Here is an 18,622-nt window from a genome sequence, read left to right on the forward strand (position 1 = left end):
ATTTAGAAATAGTCTGTTTTGAGATAGCCTTTCCTTGTGATCCTGCAGCATATGACACTAAAAGTTGCTCAGTCTTTCTGAAAGCTTTAGTTCTGTCCAAGTAGAAGCGTAGTTGCCTGTGTATGTCCAAAGAATGCAGAATTTTCTCACCCTTGTTCTGTGGATTTGGATAAAAGGTAGGCAAGTGAATGGTTTGGTTGAGGGCCACACTGGACACCACCTTAGGCATAAATGTAGGGTTTGTCCTCAGAGAAACCCTGTCTAGATGAAAAATTATGAAAGGTTCCACAGCCATGAGTGCTTGTAACTCAGAGACTCACCTTCCAGAGGTTATTGCTAGGAGCAGAGCTGTTTTCTAGGATAATAATTTTATATCTGCTGTTGATGCTGGCTCGAAAGGAGGCAGTGTGAGTTTTTCCAAAACATAATTGAGGTCCCAGGCCGGAATTGGTGCTCTCCTTGGAGGCCTAATGTTTTTGGCCCCTCTGAGGTACTGCCTTATTAAAGGATGAGAAAAGATAAGTGGTTCCGCATTGTAATGGGCTGAAATGGCAGAGGCATGAATCTTAATTGATGAGAAAGAAAGGCCTTTGTTCAGCATCTCAGTTAGGTATTGTAAAATCTGACGGATATGCCTTGTTCCTTGTTCCAAGCACAGAATCTTTTCCATTTCTTTGCATAAGATTTTCTGGTACTGGGCCTCCTGGCCTCCAAGATAACATCCATAAAAAGAAGTTATGTCCTTACCGTAACGTTCCATGTAGAGTGTTCATCTCGCCTTTGTTCTTACACACGGGTTCGGAGCTGATCCTCGGCTCCGAGTCGGCCAAATTGCAAAGCTCTGAATCTCAGAGAAGCTCGAGACCAGCCCATATCCCACAATCCTCCCTGCCATTACTCAGATCTAGTTTGCAAACAAACCACACTAAAGGATCCAACACCAGCGGTGCTGGAAGCATACACTCTCTTCAGCCATTCAGAGACACTCTCTCACCATAGCAATAACTAATGGTCTAAGCATATATCCCATGACACACGGGACCATATACCCCGGAAGGGGTCAAGACACGTCGATCAGACTCTAATCCTACCAGTTCTTCCAAACACGTGGGGGGGAAAGGGAGGGGAATGTAAGAACAAAGGCGAGATGAACACTCTACATGGAACGTTATGGTAAGGACATAACTTCTTTATGTAAGAGTGTTCAATCTCGCCATTTGTTCTTACACACAGGTAGCGTCCCTAGCTCCGTAACCCCGAGTGACTCATGGAAGAACGTTCCTAAGCACAGTGGAACCAAATGATGTCCTATCCTTGGAGACCTTGCCCACTCTATGAGTGATGAAAGTATGTGGTTTAGACCAAGTGGCTGCTGCACAAATAGTGTCCAAAGGCAAACGAGCCGCATGAGCTAAGGAAGTGGAAACGGATCTGGTAGAATGGGCCTTAGGTTTGGTGGGTAAGGACTGCTTTGATTTAGAGTATACAAATGTTATACAGTCAGCAAGCCATTTAGATAGTGTACGTTTAGTAATTGCCATGCCCTTTTTATTGTCTGCAAATGCAACGAAGAGCTGATCCGTTTTCCTGTAAGCTTTGGTCCTATCTAAATAAAATCTTAATTGCCTGTGAACATCCAACTTGTGCAACATATACTCCAGTTTGTTAGTATGGTTTTTGAAAAAGGTAGGGAGTTCTATAGACTGGTTAATATTTGTAACTGAACATACTTTTGGAAGGAAAGATGGATTTGTACGCAAAGAGACCCTGTCTGGATGAAATATCAAGTAAGGTGGTCTGACCGATAATGCCTGCAGCTCTGAGACTCTACGAGCTGAGGTCACGGCGACGAGAAACAGCGTCTTCCACAATAAGAACTTCAAGAGACATGACGAAGCAGGTTCAAAAGGTGGCAACATGAGTTGCGACAGCAGCAAATTCAGGCTCCATGGAAAGAATGGTTTTCTGACAGGCGGTCTAAGATGGAAGGTTCCTTTCACAAAGGCCTTACAAAGTCTGTGAGACATAATGGGAGAACCTTCCTCACCAATATGGAAGTTTGATATGGCAGCCAACTGTACTCTTAGCATGGAAGTAGAAGCTCCTTCGTGAAAAAGGATGGATAAGAATTCTAAAATTTTATGTAGAGGAGCTACCAAGGGGTCTAAGTTTTGACTAGATGCCCAATATACAAAGCGTTTCCACTTACTCGTATAGAGCTTAGTAGTGGAAGCTTTATGAGAAGCAACCAGGATGTGTTGAACTGCCGGAGGAAGTAGATGAGACCTGGCTAGGCAGGGAAGCAGAGCAGCCAAGCTGCTAGTTTGAGGGACTGTAGAGACGGGTGAGGAACTCCCGACGAATGTGCCAGCAGATCTGGTACTGGGTCCAGAATCCATGGTTCCTCTATTTGATGGGCTCGAAGAAAGGGGAACCATATTTAACGAGGCCAGAATGGGGCTATGAGTATAATAGTCCTTTCCAGGTTCCTGGCTTTCTGTAGAAATCTGGGAATCAATGGAGTCAGTGGGAATGCATATAGGAGACCCGGGGACCAATCGTGTATCAGTGCGTCCCTGGGGACATCCCCCAGAGGGGGTAGAAGGGCAAAGTAGCTTCTGCATTTTGCATTCAACGGGGAAGCAAACAGATCGCAGCAAGGCTGGCCCCATTTGCGGAAGATCTTTTCCGCCGTCTGTGAATTGAGGGACCACTCGTGAGGTAACAGGATGGCTCTGCTCAACCTGTCCGCAATGATGTTGGATGACCCAGGGATGTGCGTTGCTATCAGAAAGCGACCCGTGGACTCTGCCCATTGCCAAATTCTCATGGCCTCTCTGCATAACGGGTAAGACCTGGTACCCCCTTGTTTGTTTATGTACCAGACTACAGACATGTTGTCTGTCTGAACTGCTACTGTTCCTAGAGGTAAGAGGGCTTGGAAGTGTTGCAACGCTAGGAACACCGCCCTCAACTCCAGAACATTTATATGTAGGGTGTACTCCATGCTGGACCATTCTCCTTTGACTGCTCTTCTCTGAAAAAGGCCCCCCCACCCTATCAGGGAAGCGTCCGTGGTTATTGTGGCTGTTGGACTGGGTAGAACAAACGGACGACCCACAGGTGAGGTTCTGATCGCGCACCCACCATGAGAGCAAGATTCTGTTATCCTGATCTCGTGCGCTAGGGATAGGTGTTGGAACGACCACTGTGCGAAGAGCAGCCATTGTAGAATCCTCATGTGTAACCTTCCCATAGGGACTGCAATTAGTGCGGCTGCCATCAGTCCCAACACTTTTAACACCAGTTTGGCTGGGGATTTCTTGCTGACCAGAAGGAGGAGGACCTGCTGTTTGAGTGTTGAAGTTCTTATTGGGGGGAGTTTCAGTAGTGTCGATCGTGTATTTAGGTCTGCTCTGATGAAGAAAATACACTGTGAGGGCGATAAGCAAGACTTTTCGAAGTTTATGGATATCCCTAAGTGGGAACAAAGATTGTGTAGTCTCTGGCTTGCAATAGGCGACGCTCGGTGGTGGCAGTGAGGAGCCAGTCGTCTAGATAGGGAAACACCTGGAATCCTTGTAGTCTCAAGTGAGCTGCAACTACTACCATGCATTTGGTGAATACCCTGGGGGCTGAGGTGAGTCCAAAGGGCAGAGCTCGAAACTGAAAGTGACTGGCTCCCAGCCGGAAGTGCAGGTGATCTCTGGACGGTCTGGCCATTTTGATGTGGTAGTACGCGTCTTTGAGATCTATAGAGCACATCCAATCGTCCTTCTGTAAGAATGGAAGGATCGATTGAAGCGTGACCATCCGGAACTTTTCCTTCTTCACGAAGTTGTTGAGATGGCTGAGATCTAAAATTGGTCTCCAGTCCCCTAACTTTTTTTGGAACTAAAAAGAACCTTAAGTAAGTTCCGAATTCTCTTTGGTCTGCCGGGACTGGTTGGATGACTCTGTTTTCGAGCAGCTTTGAAATTTCTACAGCTGCTAGCTTTCTCAGACGGGGTGGCACGTCTGGAAACTTTCTTTGTAGAGGTGGTGTTGAAATGAAGGGGATTTTGTACCCTCTGGTTATAATGCTTTTTACCCAAGAATCTGAAGTAATGTTTAGCCAGGCCAGTGGGTATAAAGCTAAGCGACCCCCGACTGCCTCCAGAGCAGGACAGCCAGGCCTCCCTTCAGGAGTGCTGGAAAGGCTTCCCAGGGATGGAATCCCTTTTGCCTTGGTTATGCGAACCCCCTCTGCTGCCGAGGCGGCATCTTCCATTTCTACCCCCTCCTCTGCCTCTGGAGGGAGTATCACTCTGTGTGGTCTGGAAAGATCCCTGATTCTTATGGAACCACATTTTGCCGCCTCGTTGCCCTTTGGGGTACGGTCTAGTAGGAGCGGAAAAATGGACCCCGACAGCAGACAGGGTCTTTCCCTCTTGCTCGCACTGAGTGAGAGTCTCCTTAACCTTAGGCCCGAAAAGTGTGGCACCATCAAAAGGGGCATTGGCAAAGGAAGACTTGAAGGCTTTCGCAAAGGAGCACAGCCGCATCCATGATTGCCTTCGAAGAGCAATCGCTGAAGCTGCAGCTCTACTCAATCCCTTGGCTGCTGTTAAGTTAAGTTGTGCTGTTACCTTTTCTGAAACAGCAGCATCTGTGTTACCCTGGAGGGTATCTGTCAGCTCCTTGATGAGATCCCTCTGCAAACGTGTGAAATGGGTCAGGTAGTTTAGCGAACGCATGGAAAAAGTCGCTGAACTAAAAATGCGCTTCCCATATCTGTCCATAGTCCTAGAATCCTTATTAGGAGGATGAACAGATGAGGAAGACTCAGACATCTCCTTTTTCCTGGCTGCCGCCACCACCATAGCGTCAACAGGGACTCCCTTGGTGAGATAAGATTTATCTTGGGGGGCAGTGATGAACTTGTTTGGTTTCCTAGGGACTGGTTCCACTGTGTCAGATGTCTCCCATGCCCTTCGAGCAATCAAATCCATTAATTAATCAAAGGGCGGAGTCACCCAGGAGGTAGAAGGTTGAGCCCCAAATGCCTTCAGCAGAACCAACTCGTCCTCAGAGGGGGGCTAGGGACTGCCAATCACCCCTCTGTTTCAAGATCCCCAGGATGTCTGCAAATGACACATCCTCCGAGGGGGATTTGGGGGACCCCTCTGCCTCACCCAAGTTGGTGTCAGACGTTAGAGATTCCTGTGGGGAATCTATGTGTCTCCTCTTGCACAACCGTTTCCTTGGGACCTCATCAGACGGGGCTTCTGGTGAGGCCTCCAAGGAACAGGGGGAACCCTCTGGGGGTGGCTGGGGCAATTGGGCTCTACGCTTGGGATGGATAGTGGGAGCAGAAACAGAAAGCGGCCCTTTTGGGGAAGGAGAAGATTCCCCTGATGATGTGGTTGTCTGTGCAGACAATACCTTCCTCATACGGTCAAAGGCCCCCGAACCCCTGGCCGAGGGCTCCCCCGGTTCCGAAGAACACGGAAGCATCCCAGAACCAGGTGCCGTGGGCTCCGACCCCGAGGACGGAGTCGAGCCAGTCTGTGCCGAGGCCCCGAGAGGGAGAGTCGGTACCGACAGGTCGGTACGACTCTTGGTCCCGGAACCGAGCAAAGACCGTCGGCTCCGTAACTCCCCTAACGGTTCCGAAGGAGTCGAAGTCAAACGTGTCGATCGTGCAATGGATGGTTTTGGCACCGAGGGCTCCACTATCATCAGGTCATCTTCTCCCGGCTCCGAGATCTGGATGGGTCTCGAAGGAGGACCCGTTGGAGATATGGGGAGGCCTTCTAGTTTTGACACCAACTGGGAGGAAACTGCAATTAACTTGGAAAGGGCTGTGTTTTCCATGAGTTTCTGCACGACACGATCCACATCTGTCTCAGACAAGGGTCTGGAAAAACGGGTCGAAGGAGCCTAAGATGGCACCGACCGAAGAATGGACGGTGGTGGCAGTTCCGACACCAGTTCCAAGATCTGGGGCTAAGGAAAAGATAAATGTTAGACGCTCGGCCCCGAGATCTGTGGAACCGGCGAACGAACCCGAGACGATGAACTCGGAGCCGATGACATGGGCTCTGACATCTTCGACCCCTTCGAGGATTTAGAAGCCTGATCCGACTTGTCCAAAGCCTCTTGAAAGGCAGGCTTCAGTAATCCTCTGTCTATGAGCTTCCTACGTCCATCTGTCATAACCCTCCCGCTAAAGGAATGGCAAATAGAGCAATCCTCTTGGAGATGGAGAGGGCCAAGACAGTAGACGCAGGAAGCATGATTGTCAGTAATGGACATTTTCTGCCCACACTGACATCTTTTAAAGCCAGATTTAGCTTTTTCTGACATAGTACTATACAACAAAAATAACTATGAGTACAGAAAAAAATACTAATCCTATATGAATATATATATGTGGAAAAGGCTATATAAAGAAGACACTCACAAAAACCACACCCAAAGAAAAAGGGTTAGGCCAAAAATTAGAAGTTATGTACATACCATAACGTTCCATGTTAGTTGTCTTCTCTCGCCTTCTTTCTTGCTGGATGGGTTCGGAGCCGATCCTCGGCTCCGACTCGGCACTTTCTTAGCTTGAGAACTCCTTTTACCAGTTCGAGGCAACCCTATATCCCATGATGCAAGTAGGAACTACCTCAGATCTCGTTTGGTAGCTAACATACTCTGCTAAGGATAAACCTAGAACAACTAGGAAACAAAAACTCCTAACAAATGACTCTCCTACCCAAGAGTCAGGAGAGAACAACCTGAGAAGAGGAGACTTTTCAAGATCTGTCCAGGCCAGGGGAAGGAGGGAGGGACGCAAGAAAGAAGGCGAGAGAAGACAACTAACATGGAACGTTATGGTATGTACATAACTTCTAAATGTTAAGTTGTCAATCTCGCCTTCATTCTTGCTGGATGGGACCGCGTCCCTAGCACCTGTATCCCGGGTGGCTCAATGGAACAGACTCTTGAGAACTGTGGAACCAAAACTGGCTCTGTCTCTGGAGGCCAAATCTAATTTATAATGAGAGACAAAGGTATGAGATGTGGCCCAAGTAGCTGCTGCACAAATGGTATCAATGGGTAGCCTATCCTGAAAGGCTGCAGAAGTGGATAGACTCCTAGTTGAATGTGCTTTCGGTTTAGAAGGTAGTTGCTTGCCCCTGAGCGAATAAACATAAGAAATGGTGGAAGACAACCACCTAGATAAGGTCACCTTATACTCTGGTATTCGGGCCGACTGGACGCGGACTATACCCAATATTAAGGACTGCAGCAATGGGGAACGAAGAACATCTGGAAGACCTTTCCTGTTTTCTGCATAGGAGACAAATAATTGGTCCGATTTTCTGAACTGTCTAGTTCTATGCAAATAGTACCTGAGTTGACGATGGACATCCAAAAAATGAAGCTTTTGTTCAGCTCTGTCCGAGTAGTTTGGGAAAAAGACTGGTAGTTCAATGGATTGATTGATATTAGTTTGAGAAACAACCTTAGGAAGAAAAGACGGGTTAGTTCTTAAGGATACCCTGTCCTTATGAAAAATCAAGTAAGGGGAACGGATACAGAGAGCTTGAATTTCGGAAACCCTTCTAGCTGAAGTGATCGCCAGTAAGAATATAGTTTTCCAAGTCAATAACTTTAAGGAACATGATGCAGACGGTTCGAAAGGTGGTAAGCTCAAGGATGCCAACATTAAATTCAGATCCCATTGTGGAGGAGGATGTTTTATTGGCGGCTTGAGAAGAAAAACTCCTCTCAGAAAGGCTTTGCATAGCCTATGTGACAGAATGTTATGATCCTGAAATCCCACATGATACTTGGAAATGGCTGCCAGTTGAACTTTGACTGTTGAAGAGGAAGACCCTGACTGAAAAACTTCAGCCAGGAAATCTAAGACAGAATGCACAGGAGCAGTAAAAGGGTCAATGTGTCTGGAGCTTGCCCAAATGGAAAAACGTCGCCACTTGCTAGCATACACGGTTCTGGTGGACAACTTCAAAGAAGCTACTAAAATATCTCTGACTGGATCAGAGATCATAGGAAGCCTGGCTAGGGAAGGAAGTGGAGCAACCAAGCAGTGAGGTTGAGAGAATGAATGGGCCGGTGCCGTTGACCCGACTGGTGGGTCAAAAGATCCGGAACTGGGTCCAGATGCCAAGGTCGCACCAGGAGGTGACGATGCAGGGTCGGGGAACCAAATTTGTCGAGGCCAGTAGGGGGCAATGAGAATCAATTTGGCCCTCAAAACGGTGGCTTTCTGAATGACTTGTGGAATCAAAGGAAAAGGCGGAAAAGCGTAAAGAAGTCCCCGGGGCCAATCCTGTGTTAGAGAGTCTCTCAGGGGTTGGCCTGGAAGGGGAAAAAGTGTGAAGAAGTCGGGGCACTTGTTGTTTTGGGGTGTAGCAAAAAGATCGCAACAAGGTGTTCCCCACTTCAGAAAAATCTGGTCCACTACAGATTGATTGAGAGACCACTCGTGAGGCATGAGAATGGATCTGCTCAGCTTGTCCGCCAAGAGGTTGGACCTGCCGGGGATGTGCGTTGCTATCAGAAACCGATGAGAGGAGATTGCCCATTGCCAAAGTCTGAGAGCTTCTCGACACAACGGATAGGACCTGGTCCCGCCCTGCTTGTTGATGTACCAGACCACGGACATGTTGTCCATTTGCACTGCTATAGTCCCCGCGGGAAGAAAGTCGTTGAGGGCTTGCAACGTTAAAAGCACCGCTCTCATCTCCAGGACATTTATGTGCAGATGGTATTCTATGGGCTGCCATGTCCCGTGGACCATCCTGCCCTGATAATGCCCCCCCCCACCCGATCAGAGAGGCATCCGTAGTGACTGTGGCAACCGGAGGAGGGGGAACAAAGGGTCGGCCCTGGTGAAGAAGAGGGGAAGATATCCACCAGTTTAGATGAGCTCTGCACGATTGTGTGACTAAAATCTCGTGTTTCATCGGAAGACTGTGGAACGACCACTGAGTGAATAACATCCACTGCAGTAGACGCATGTGGAAGCGAGCCAGAGGTAGAAGAGCAATGGCCGCAGCCATAAGACCTAGAACTTTTAGAACCAATCTGGCTTTGACTCTGTTGCTCTGCAATAACACTCGAACGAATTTTTGGATGTCCAAGATTCTTTGATCTGTTAGTCTGGCTGACAACTTGACGGTGTTTAATTCTGCGCCTATAAAGGTGATAGATGGGCAAGGCCGCAGAGAAGATTTTTCGAAATTCACTGAAATTCCCAAACTTTTGCAAAGCTGTAGAGTGAAGTCCCTGGTCTGAAGAAGATGATGCTTGGTGGAGGCGGAGAGGAGCCAGTCGTCCAAATAAGGAAACACCTGGAATCCTTGACGTCTCAAGTGAGCTGCAACCACTGCCATACATTTGGTAAACACTCTGGGGGCTGAAGTGAGGCCAAAGGGCAGGGCTCTGAACTGATAATGACTGGTCCCTAGCCGAAAGCGGAGAAACCTTCTGGAGCGCCTGTGGATCTTTATGTGATAGTACGCGTCCTGAAGGTCTATCGAGCACATCCAGTTGTCCTTGCCCAGAAAGGGTAAAATGGACTGAAGCGTGACCATCCGGAATCTTGCCTTCTTGACAAATCTGTTTAGATTGCTTAGGTCTAGTATAGGTCTCCAATCTCCCATCCTTTTGGGGACCAAAAAGAATCTGGAGTAGACGCCGGATCCTACTTGGTCTGCTGGAACCGACTGAATGGCCCTTTTTTGTAGGAGCTTTGTAACCTCCTGTTCTGCCAAATCCCTTTGACCGGGTGAGATGTCTGGAAGGGATTGGTAAGGTACGGGATACCTTTCGAAGGGGATTTTGTAACCCTCGGATATTATCGACTGTACCCACATATCTTGTGAAAGGGAACGCCAGGCTACTGGGTACAGCGAAATCCTTCCCCCGACTGCCTCCAAGGGTGGACAGTCGGGCAACACCTCAGGGATGCTGAAAGGGCTTCTCAGGGAGAGACTCTCTGTTGCCCTGGTTCTGAGGACCCCCTCTGCCCCTAGGGCGGCATCTATTATTGTTACCCCCTCTGCCTCTGGGGGTAAACTGCCCACGTGTGTCCGGCGCAGCTCCTTGGGCTTTGCGGAACCACATCTTTCCTCCCTTCTGACCCTTGGGGTAGGGTCTAGAAGGGGTGGAAAAATGGACTCCAACGGCAGAGAGAGTTTTGCCGTCCTGCTCACACCTGGTCAAGGTTTCATTCACCTGCGGTCCGAACAAAGACGAACCGTCAAAGGGGGTATTGGTGAAGGACGCCTTAAAGGGGTCCGCAAAATTACAAAGCCGCATCCAGGCTTGACGTCTAAGAGCCACTCCTGTGCCTGCGGCCCTGCTCGCTCCATCGGCCGCATAGGATATGAGCCGCATGGAGGAGTTGGTCAATGAATTCAGGATAGCTAGCTGTGAGGCAATCTTTTCTTGAGCCCCAGCAGCAGAAGGATCCTGGACCACTTCACCTAGTTCCTTGAGAATATCTCTTTGAAGTCTGGTGAAGTGACAGAGGTAATTCAGCGAATGCATAGCAAAGGTCGCTGAAGAAAACATCCGCTTTCCATACCTGTCCATGGTCCTAGAATCTTTGTTAGGAGGATGGACAGGTACTGAAGGATCCGCTAGTTCCTTCTTGGTGGCCGCCGCCACCACCATAGCATCCACAGAGACGCCCTTGGAAAGAAACTGCTTGTCTGCAGGGGCCGTAATAAATTTGGATGGTGGTCTGGGGACTGGTTCCACAGAATCTGGAGCTGCCCATGCCTTTCGAGCCACTACCTGCATAAGTGGGTCGAAAGGCGGAGACACCCAGGAGGTGGAGGGTCGGGATCCAAAAGCCTCCAGGTATACCGACTCATCCTCGGAGGGATCAATGGAGGGCCAATTCCCCCTCTGTTTGAGGAGCTCAAGGATGTCTGAAAAAGAGACATCCTCAGAGGGGGACCGTGGGGAACCCTCCGACTCATCTAAGTCGGTATCAGATGTTGTAGACTCGGGGGAGTCCGTGTGTTTCCTCTTATACGTCCTCTTCCGAGGAGGTTCCCCTGCAGGATCAGGGGAAACCTCGGAAGAGGAAGATATTCCCAATGGGGAAACCTGGGGCGATGGATCCCTGGGCCTGAGAGCAAGAGGCTGGCAAGAGGCGTCTACAGGCACTGAAGAGGGAGGAGCTAAAGGGATGGACCGTTGACCTGGCTCAGGCGCCAGGACACTCCTCATCACCTCAAAGGCTCCCCTCCCCGGGAGGCCGGAATACTCCCGTTCCGAAGAAATAGGAATTCCCGGCTCCACTGAGAGGGAAGGCTCAGAGGCCGATGTCGGTGCCAAGCTTACCAAAGCCGAAGCCCCGAGAGGGAGAGCGGGGTCGGACAAGGGTCCGATGCCACTAGCCCCCTCGGAGCCGACAAGGGAAACTCGACGACCGGATCCCTCCAAGGAATGTCTCATGGAAGAGATTGGAGCCGAGGACGACGGAGCCGAAGAAGGATGTATCGGTTCCGGCGCCGACACGGTCACTGTCCCGAGAAGCTCCGGCTCCGAACTCTGGGGGAGAGTCGGAGGAGGAAGTTCAAGGGGTAAAGCAATAGCCGAAGTCTGCTGAGACGGGCTATGGAGCATTTGGGCTAGTGCCTGCGACTTCAGCAGTCTGCTTACCACCCTCTCTAAGTCGTGGTCAGACAGCCTGGAAGATCTCGAAGATCGGCTCCGATGACTCCGCTCAGACAAAAGAGGAGATCTCGGAACCGAATGGATACTCTCCAACGAAGGGGACCGAGATCTCTTTCGGGACGAAGTCATTGGAGCCGAAGTCCCCTGAGTTCCAGATGGAGCCGAAGGTTTCTCGGCTCCGACACTGGATAAGGTGTCGGCTCCAGCCAGAGCCGACAAGGCAACAGTAGATTGGGTGTCGGAACCGATCGGAGCCGACCCCACTACTTTAGAAGCAGAAAGATCGGCTCCAGCCGGAGCCGGAGCCACCGGAGGAGGCTTAGACACTGTAGCCTGAACCTTCGGAGGCTTAGAAGGTTTACTGGACCCTGTTTTAGAGGGAGAACCCTCTGGCTTAAGTAAGCCACGGAGGATCAATTTATTCCTCCTTTCCTGCAGGACTCTCTGGCTAAAAGAGTGACACAAAGCACAGGAGTCCTGCAGGTGCAAAGGCCCCAGGCAGTAAACACAAGAAGTGTGACCGTCTGTCAGAGACATTTTCTGACAGCACGAGTCACACTTCTTGAAGCCTGAGACCTTGCCTTCCTTAGACATAGTCCTAGAGGAAGAAAGTCACACACACCCCAACAACCACACAATTAATCCCCAAATACACAGACACACAGGTAGGGATTAAGCAAGGGGGTCTAGGCATAACTGAAAAACTCTTTTTAAAATTATATAAAAAAAAAAAAGAATTTAAAAGTTTTTAACTACAAGGGAAATAGGGTGGGCTGTAGAAATACTACACACTATAAAAGGGGAAATAAGGGGGAAATAAAACCCTGACTAAACTTTCTGAAGTATTAACTTACCTCTGCTGGCAAAAAGGAGACCTCTTTCGCTAAGCGGCAAACGAGATCCGAGGTAGTTCCGCCTTGCATCATGGGATATAGGGTTGCCTCGAGCTGGTAAAAGGAGTTCTCAAGCTAAGAAAGTGCCGAGTCGGAGCCGAGGATCGGCTCCGAACCCATCCAGCAAGAATGAAGGCGAGATTGACAACTTAACATCAGAAATTTCAGAATCCTGATCAGAAATATCATAAGCAAATTCAGTTCTAGGTCTCTTAGAGGGGGAAGGTTGGCTTCCCCTGATTAACGTAATAAGGTCTTCAGCCATTCTTATCATTTGTTTTTGAGGCATACAGGCCTGACCATGTGGTCTCGGCGTCAGTTTCCTAGGCATGGATCGAGTTTTAGGCCTTGAAGTAGAAGATGGCATCGGTTTAATATGCAAGTCAGTAGGCCTGAATACACCCTAAGAAGCCGGTGCCTGCACAGCAGCTCCGGACCCATCCAAGGTAGAGACATCCACAGGTTCCACAGTTGAAGCATCTCGTGGCATATGAGACTCCGAATGGGTCTCAGTAGAGGACTGCAAACCTGAAGTAGCAGGTATCAGTGGCTGCGAAAGCACCTCACTGAGTACCGGCGAACTGGCAACTAGCTTAGGAGAGGTGTTGACGGCAGCTTTGGACCTAGGTGGCCTGTCTCTGTCTTTATCTTTGCGTTTTTTTGGAATGTTGGTAGTTGGGTGGCTTACCGAAGGCATATCTGAATAATTGAACTGAGTACCAAAATATTTAGAAGCATAAATATACCGATGACGAACAGTTTGCTGTTTAAATAAGGCACAAATCCGACAGCGAGGTACGTCGTGGTCAGGGCCTAGGCAAGGAATGCAGTACGAATGAAAATCTTTATGAGGAATTTGCTTTCCACAAGAAATACAACTACTGACTTTTACTGACATCGGGTAAGCCGTGGTGGTGCAGCGGTAGCGTTGCTGCCTCACAGCAAGTGGTTCTCCTGTTCAATTCTCGGCTGGAGCGCCTTCTGTGTGGAGTTTGCATGTCCTCCCCGCGGCTGAGTGGAGTTTGAAAGACATGCGTGAATGGGCATGCCTTCGTTGAAGGTTGGGCGTCGGGATGGCACCGTAAAAATCTACTGCCAATCATTAGCGGACCGGAGTTCCACTGTGGCAACCCCTAACCAGGAAAAGCTGAAAGAAGAAGAACAACTAACATCAGTTTAGAGCAAGAAAAAGTTTCCCCAATGGGGTACTTAGCTTTAGTTGAAGACTTCGGTTCTTAAACTCGAAAACGAAAATTTCAGTAGTTGGCCAACTGGCACTTGTGAACTACTACTGCTTTGAGCACCGCATGGCAAGAAAGACTGATATAATGGCGTCGGCTGCATGCTTTATACCCCTGACTACCTGAAGTCATGGAAGATGAGACAGCAACCAACGCAGGACCCAAGACTTTGATAATCAGGCCGACTGAGGGCTACTGCAAGCAGATAACCCTAATGTGATGACTGCAACAGTGAAACACAAAGAACATCTGTGATAAATATGTTAGACTTGGAGTGGAACCCAGTAAAGACATCCTGGCCTTTGTTTAGAGAATCTGAGACACTTCCCCTTCCTCTGAGCCAAGTGAGAAAAGTTATTAGCAAGGAAGCAGTTCCCACAAAATACCCCCACATTTCCTCAACCAATATTTCTGACATTTCACAACTGAGAAGGTAATTAGAATGTGTAAAGTTCACTCTGAAAATGCCACTCCTTTCAAAAGTGAAAAAAAGCTGCCCAGACTGTCTCCTAAGGGGAAGGAATACAGCAAGACCAACTCATGCAGGCACACTCCCATTTTTGCCTTTCTAGTCAGGGTATCCACTGCAAAACATAAACCACTTTCTAGAGGGACGGTTAGATCCTCCCCGGTCCCAGACTAAGAAAAGGTACATAAAATAGCCACATCCCCAGGAGGCACAAGAACCTGGATAGGTGAGATGAACAGCTGAGACTAAGATACAGTGTGGAAAAAGGTATACATCTTCCTGTCTGACCTCCCTAATCTGGCCACCATATTTTCCAGCAATGCAGGGACTGTGTATAGGTGTGGGAACACTGGGCCCCACATGTGATCACCAAGAATGTAGCTGTTGAGTAAAAAGACAGTCTGTCACCATTATGCTTAACTGTGACATCAGGCTTCTGCCCTCTTTAGCCAGCAGTAGTTGACAGAAGGTCCCTAGATCTATATGATGAAATTGACAAAGGCTAGCTGCACAGGGATGGACAAGGTGCAAAATAGGATGACTCAGGCCAAATAAGTTTCCATGATTAAGAAAGTATCAAAATGTCATGTAACTTCCTTAAGGAGCTCAGGACCATGAATCTTCATCTGTCTCACCCCTCATGTCTGAATCCCTTAGGGAACAAACCAGGGCTAAAGCACTAAACCCCACAGACTCTCATATCCAGATTACTTGATTGTTCAAATAATCAGTCTGGACAGGGTACAGTGTACTCTGGGCAATGGAAGTAGTTAAAAGGAAAGGCCAATACTAATTTGGAAACTAAGATCCAACCAAACTCATAACAAGTGAAATCCCACTTCTGTGCTCTCCAGGTCCCATCAAATCAAACAAGTACTGGGTCTCTTTTACCAGAGTCACACACCTTAACATAAGATCTCCTTATGAATCCTCTTCATCAGAGTGAACCACACCTGATGGACTGAGAGGAAGGTTCTGAAAGAGAAAGCTTCAGCACTAAATAAACCCTGACCAACTACTGGATGATTCAAAGAACTGCTTCCTAATATTCGAATGGCAGTCAAGAAACTATACTGACATGGCAAGATTATGAACACCCTGGGATGTAACACTTGGCAGGGAAATAGGGAAGATCCTCTGCTCAACCAATCTTCCATGGAAAAGGAAGACCACAACAGATATAAATTCTGCAATTCAGAAATGATTCTCAACCTACAGACGATCTGAGAAGACTGTTTATCTGACAAAGCCTTTAGGAGGAAGCAACTCCAGTCAGCAGCCAAAGCAGAATCCCCAGTGAATTTGTAGCCACTAAGTAGACACTGACAGTAACTTCCCTATTGGTTCCACAAAATCTTCTACCATCATTTTTCTTGACTTTACACTTTTTTAGGCAAAAGAAAAAAAAAAACGGGCCTGGAAATACAGAATTTTCTACCTGCAACACCAAGACACAAGATCTGAATATCAAGACTGATGAAAAAGAAATGGTCAAAGTCTATCGTGGTGCGTATCATTGTTGGTATGTCTACAGTAAACTGTGAGAACTTCTGGAAAAGGATGTAAACTTCTGAATTGTGGAGAGGACAGTCCAACCATAAGACCCATGAGTGAGGATAACTGATATCAGATCAACTAATCTGCTTTTTTCCAACCCAGAAATTTCCCCTCCAAACACAACCCGCTATACTGCAACACATCTATAGGACATGAGGGGAAGGGAACCTCTGGGATATCCAGTAGGTATTTCACCAGATCTTCACATGGACAATTCAAGAAAAAGCCCTCATAGCACATTAAAACAGAAACCCAAAACATGGATAATCACCACATAGCTATGAACTGTTCTAGGACTGCCTCCTTTAAAAGGAAACTATAAGCTTGAAAGGTGTATGTCCTTCAAAGGACACGATGTTATAGAGTTTGAACACCATTCATGTCAATAATTTAAGGATGTCTTTCTCTCTTCTGGGCACAGTGACCCCACACACCAAAACTCTCAATTTCTCACATAAGGTCAGATGCATTTAAGACAGGACTGAAAAAAAAAACTTGAGAGGTATGCTTTTTAGCAAATGGTTGGTTTGTGCTTTTCTCTGGAAGGTTATAGCAAAGAGAGGGGTGTCTGTTTTATAATTAAAGTGGAATGACCTTGCAGTTAAGAGATTTTATACTGAAGCCTCCTTCATGGGGTCTTTGCTCCATACAAAAGTATTCTTAATTTCTTCTCTTAGGTTCTACCTCTCAGTCCATCTGGTGTGGTGGTGCCTAATACATCACAGCCCACATGAATGAGACAGACACGTACAGAAAAAAAAAAGTTATCCTATTTGTTATCTTTATGAATTAAAACACTACAAAAGAAACATAGTACATTCGTTGAGAATTTGACTCAGTTTTTTGGAGGGGGACACAGTTAAAGTCTGCGGCTGAACTGGGTAATTCCAGCAATCATGGTTCCTACCCTCAATGTTAACATCACCTAAACATCTGCATCACACTGGATTTTATATATGAGCAACACCAAAAAAAAAAAAAAAATATGTACAGCTCAGGAAAACCTTGAATTAGAGAAGGCTTGATGTTAAGAGTATAGTCAAATATGATTAAGTCTGACTTCCACCATTTCAGAAACTCAAGAGAAGCATATGCATCCTTCTCCATATCTTCATGCCAAACTTTCCTCAGACTACTTCCATGCTGTTTGGTTTCCATGATTAATATTAGGCTTGGTACACATTTTCATGGGCATTCTTAATCTCATAGGCTATACTTATGCTTCAGGAAATATGACTGTGGCTTCAGGTATCAAATCAGCACCCACAAACCTTATACACCAAATGGAATACAACAGACAAGAGTCAAATAACAAAAAACAATGAATATCGAAACTCACTCACCATATCTGTATCATCAAAGAGAATGTAATATTTTTTCACAGCTTCGCTGTATGTACTCTGCTCAGAGTCAAGCAGATTACTTTCCTTTCCATTCTCCTGCACACATTCTGATGACTTGCCATTAGGAGGGGAATCCGTGCTTTGCGTACTACTGTTCAGGCTCATCAAGCTTGCTTTATAAACTGGCTAATGAGAGTTCAAAATAAAGAAAACTTTAGAAGGTGCACAACAGCAATGAACAAACGCTCAAAATTAGTGTTAAGGTTTAGCATTAAAAGAACTGAGGCATTTCCAACTATCACATGAGCAGTAACAGCTCAACTCTGCTTTTCTGAAGTAGCAAGAAATGTGTGCTTTATATATAGCAATGAGAAAAGACCATTTCTGGTTTCTATTAAAACAGAAATTGGTATGTGTAAGCATAAAAAAATCCAAGATAAATTAAACATTTAAAGCATATGCAGGAAAAAGCAAAAAAAAAAAAACTTTGTATATGCACCTTCATGGAAGCAGACTGCTATGCCTTGATCTGCTTTCTGAAGGAAAATACAGCAATGCAAAAACTTAACCTGTTTGCAAACCATAAGGCATTTCCTGAAAATCACAGAAATCATTTAAAGGAGTTTTTTTTCCACGTCAAGCGGCAAGAGCAGTAACATTTCACACTTTTTTCAAAAAATTGTATTGGTATTTTTAAAACATACTAAAAAAGCTCCAGCAACAAAAATTAACAACCAATAACACAGTAAGGTGAACAGTAGTAAACAGCCTTCATGAATAAGTTAACACATGTAAGAAAAAATAAATCCAAATGTTCCTCCCAACTATATTACACTAAAGAGATAAAACTGAGCAATGCTCAACACTTGTACAATGTCTCTCTGGTTTAAAATAAGCATCTTGGTCAAAATATTTTGTAGAAACACACTTTATTAAAACAAAAGACATCAGATTCAGCACTTCATCCATGTCAAAATGTGGACTTCATCAGAATAAAGTATTACTCATTCCATTCATTTAAATATCCCTAAGGCACCAATGGAATGCTAAAAACAATTAAAACAATGCAACTTTTTAAAGAGAGAAAATCCTGTCTACTGGCCATGACATTTAAAATAATCATGTTTGAATAACCATGAATTACAACATAAATAATATACATAGAATAAATATAAAATTGTGATATAAAACTGTGTCAAAACTGAATATTAACTAAGCATTCTATTATACCTATAATTAAAAACTTGCAAATGTGTTAAAAACTTTAATTAATATAAATTACTTCTTTTAATCTGTGTGTACAAACAATTTTGACACACAAACCTACAAACTAATTTCTACAACCTTGCTTGCAAAACTGGTTTTATGGGAATACTATCATTCAATCCAGTAGCATTTAATAACAATTGCCACCTAACTTCTTTT

The 18,622-nt window shown here is 46.3% G+C and overlaps 1 protein-coding gene across 1 annotated transcript in view; it reads right to left on the bottom strand.

The window, feature by feature from the left end:
• The window catches only part of GTF3C2 (general transcription factor IIIC subunit 2), a 2,978,836-nt gene that overhangs the window by 450,169 nt on the left and 2,510,045 nt on the right, over positions 1-18,622 (bottom strand). The window contains exon 16 of the mRNA XM_044075341.1: positions 17,198-17,383. Within this exon, the coding sequence (XP_043931276.1) occupies positions 17,198-17,383 (186 nt within the window). The remainder of the gene's footprint in view (positions 1-17,197; positions 17,384-18,622) is intronic.

This window comes from Protopterus annectens, chromosome 6.part1, assembly GCF_019279795.1.
Source record: "Protopterus annectens isolate FY-2018-M chromosome 6.part1, PAN1.0, whole genome shotgun sequence".
In the NCBI taxonomy this organism is placed as follows: Eukaryota; Metazoa; Chordata; order Ceratodontiformes; family Protopteridae; genus Protopterus; species Protopterus annectens.